Consider the following 3,830-nt stretch of genomic DNA (forward strand, 5'->3'; position numbering starts at 1 on the left):
GCCGTGACACCCCGCTCCCTGCCCCGCCGTGCCCGCTCCTCCCCTCCAAACACCGAACCTCTCAGATGCTTTGAGCATCACCCCGTGCCCGCAGCGCTGCTCTGGAGATGCCAGAAAGCGAGATCTGAGTGTTCTGAAGTGCTTCAGGAGGCAGGATTTTTTTCCAAAGGATGTGTAATCGAAGCTGACACTTTCTGAACCACCTGAGTGCCTGAAACAGTGTTTGTTCTCCCTTGGGAACGTCCCTGCTCACTGGCAGGGTTCTTCCTTTGCTTTTTAGCTCATTTTCCCCATGCTGTGGTCACCTTGTACTGCCCCTGGTTCTGCCACCACCACACTCATGGTTTTGGGGCATCAGTTCTGTCTGACTGGTGCAGGAGGGCCATGGGTGGCTGCTTGGGGATGCACTGGCACCAGTCCCTGCAGCAGCTCTGGTGCCACATCTCCCCCACCCCATGGCACCTCGGGGGACCTTTCCCTGAGTCCCTCTGAGCCTCTGATCAGCTTTTCTGCACCTCCACACCCCCGTCCAGCACCCCCAGCTTCCCGCAGCATCCAGCAGTGCCTCACCCGGGGGTGTGCGGGCGCAGGGCTCAGAGCCCCGTGTGCTGCCCTCCTCTTTTGTTCCTCTCATGTGTCACCCAGCAGTGGTGGGATCCAGCTGCACCCTCTGGGCCATTGCACAAAATCCCCAACAAAAAGAATGTATTGATCCCTTCTTTCCCCGAGGTTTTTCAGGAGATGTGCTGTGCCCGTGACATGGCTGGGTGTGGGGTCTGCTGCCCCATCACCCTGGGCACTGGCCCAGTCTGGTTCCCACCTTGATACTGAGCAGTGTCTTATGATTCATGATTTCAATTTGTACTCGTTTCCATGGTTTTTATCCTGATTTCTAATTTAATCTGCCCTCTCTTCCTCCCAGAGCCAGCATGGGTGCTCTCCCTGTGCTGCCTCCCCTGTGCCTCCTGGGCATTAATCAGCACGTCTCACCCACCCCCTGCTCCTCACTCTGCTTCCCCTCCCAACCCCCAGCACCTTTGAACCTGGCATTGGAAAGCCAGCTCAGAGGGGCCAAGCCCTGCTCCTGAAGGCTGCTTTGCTCCTTACTGAGCACTCAGCAACTCAGCATCCCCACGGGCTTCCCTGAGCCAGGGCTGACAGCAGGGATCGATTCTTGGCCATTCCTGAGCCCCCCAGACACAAAATCTCTGCCCTGCCATGGACCCTGTGCCCTCACTGCATGGGTGAGCCTGTGGAGCCCATGGACACAATCCCAGCACAGCAAAGATCTGCCCTGGCAGCAGACAGCCAGAGCTGGCACAGTGTGGCCACAAAGGGCATGGGCACGAGGGTTTTTTCTGTCCTGGTGAGTCCCACTGTCCATGGATCTCCTGCTGCTGCATCCCTGCCTGGCACTGAGTGCCACCATGGGGGCACAGGCCCCAGTGACCATGTCACCCTGCCAGGACATGGCGTGGACAGTGAGTGAGTGGTGGTCACTGTGCTGGTGGCCAGAGCAAGCTGAGTTTAGCTCAGGCCACAGCGAGAGGCCAGGGACAAATTGTGCCAGTGCCAAGAGGGCTTTTGCTGGGGTTGCAGGTGTCAGGGACAGCCCGTGCAGCCCTGATGTGCCCTGGGGCAGCCCGTTGTGCTGAGCTTCCCCAGCTGCCCTGCTCTGCCTCCCCCAGGCTGCCCGGGGCTCACAGGGCTGCTGCAGCTGCATGAGGGGGACTCTGGCTCAGCCTCCTGGCAGTTTTCTGGCAAATTCTGTCCCAAAACACGGCACTCCCTGTGGATAGGGTTTTCCCATTGGGCTCGAGAGCCTCCATTGCCTGCTGCCCTCTCTGAGGGGCAGGCTGGGTGGGTGCTTCTGCCCAGCTTCTGTGGAGCCCTGGCAGCACCCCAGGATGATTTGTGAGGTGTGTGGGTCACTGTGAGCAAAGCCAGAAGGTGTTTAGGTCCCCAAAAGGTGGTGGCAGCAGAGTCTTTCCAGCACACAGAGGCAGGAGGCTGCTGCAGCTCTTCCCAAGCCAGGACCTGAACCTCCAGTCCCTCCCCATGACCTGCACCTCCAGTCCCTCCCATGTCTTTTATACCCCCCACCACCACTTTCCATGCCCCTGGTCCCCACTTCTTATGGTGTCCATGGCTGTTGTGTGCCCAACCTGCGATGAGCCACCCAGGATTTAGGGTAGAGCTGCTCTGCCCTTGCAGGCAGAGCAAGTGGAGACGTGTCCTTCCTCCCACTTCCCAGAAAGGGGTGAGGAAACCTCCCCACGCTCCTGCCTGCGGGCAGGGGGAGCGCTGCCAGAGCTGGGACACGGCCCCAGCCCAGCCCCACGCCAGGGAGGGCACATGGCAGGAGTGCTGGCAGGGCCTGGGGGCGATGCCCCAGCCCTGGAGCTGTGCGGTGGGGGTCAGAGCCCGTGCCCGGTGGGCCAGCTCCATGTCCCTGCTCATCAGCGTCTCTGACACGGCGCCTTTGTTCTGGCCAGTCCCTCCTCCCCGCCATGTGCTGAGTTAGGGGTTTCAGTAATGCTCCCCTGGGCTCTGTCTCTATCTGGAGGCTATAAAAACCCAACTGGAGGCTGCTGGACATGTCACCTCCCCGGGCACCAGTGCCTCACCCCAGGTAAGCGCTGGAGCCTGGGGCTGCCCCATGCCCATGGCAGGGCCTGGGAGTGAGCAGCTGTGGGAACAGGTGGAGGAGCATCCAAGATCCGCGGCTAGAGCTCTCCTCAGCACCGGGAGCTGTGGTGGGGGTTGGGGGATCGGGGGCTGTCCCTGGCTGTGGCAGTGGCAGGTGTTGGTGCTCACTGTGGGCAGAGCTGACTCTGCAGCGCTCCCAGCTCAGCACTGCCCTGCCAGCGCCGGGGCTTTGGCTCAGGGAGCTGCCAGTGGGAGGAGGAGTTTCCCTGGGCACGGGCAGGGATGTCTGCCAGGGCCAGGTGCCCACTGGGCCAGGTGCCCGCTGCTCCACATGGCCCTGGTGGCAGCTCCAGCTGGGCAGGGAGAGCCACAGAGCTCTTCATCCGCTCCAGCATGGAGCAACCCCCTTGTTGTCCCCCACATTGCTGTGAAAGGGGGACAACAAGGGCTCCTGAGGTCATTTTCATCTGGGCACAGAGGCAGCTTGAACTGTGCCCTTCCCCTGTGCTCTGGCAGAGCCACCATGAGCCACCGCTGCAAGAAATCCTCCGGCCTCTGGAAGGTACAGGAGCTCGGGCAGGACCAGCACCATGCCCTGTGAACAGCTGGGAATGGGGCTGCAATATCTGCACCCCCAGAGCCTCCTGACTCCCTCCATCCCCCCCAGATGGTGGTGTGGGATGAGCCTTTCTTCCAGGGCAAGAAGCACGAGTTCACCACCGACTGCTACAGCACCCCCGAGCACGGCTTCAGCACCGTCCGCTCCTGCAAGATCGAGAGCGGGGCGTGAGTGGGGGTCCCGGGGCACTGCCACCCCACAGTGCTGGGGGACCCCACGGATAGCAGGGGGGTTGGAGCATGGAGGCCTCTGCAGTGCCTTTTGCTACCCGAGCTGCCTCCTGTGGGCGCTGCTGGGCACAGCGAGCACAGCCCGGCTGCGAGTGGGGCGGTGGGCACGCCGGGGGTCTCACCCCTCCCGCCCCGGCAGGTGGGCAGGCTTCGAGCACTGCGGCTTCCAGGGGCAGCAGTTCGTGCTGGAGCGCGGCGAGTACCCGTGCTGGGAGGCGTGGAGCGGCAGCAACGCCTACCACGTGGAGAGGATGTGCTCCTTCCGCCCCATCGCCTGCGCCGTGAGTGCCCCCGCCCCGGCTCCCCCCGCGGGGCGACCCCCGCAGCCCACC

At 62.5% G+C, this 3,830-nt stretch overlaps 1 protein-coding gene across 1 annotated transcript in view; it reads left to right on the top strand.

Annotated features, from left to right (window-relative positions):
* The first annotated feature begins 2,530 nt into the window (after positions 1 to 2,530).
* CRYBA4 (crystallin beta A4) overlaps positions 2,531 to 3,830 on the top strand; it is a 1,905-nt gene continuing 605 nt past the window's right edge. The window contains exons 1-4 of the mRNA XM_014307178.2: positions 2,531 to 2,632; positions 3,166 to 3,211; positions 3,317 to 3,435; positions 3,638 to 3,823. Of these exons, the coding sequence (XP_014162653.2) occupies positions 2,598 to 2,632; positions 3,166 to 3,211; positions 3,317 to 3,435; positions 3,638 to 3,823 (386 nt within the window). The 5' untranslated portion in view covers positions 2,531 to 2,597. The remainder of the gene's footprint in view (positions 2,633 to 3,165; positions 3,212 to 3,316; positions 3,436 to 3,637; positions 3,824 to 3,830) is intronic.

Source organism: Geospiza fortis, unplaced genomic scaffold (assembly GCF_000277835.1).
Source record: "Geospiza fortis unplaced genomic scaffold, GeoFor_1.0 scaffold408, whole genome shotgun sequence".
Classification (NCBI taxonomy): domain Eukaryota; kingdom Metazoa; phylum Chordata; class Aves; order Passeriformes; family Thraupidae; genus Geospiza; species Geospiza fortis.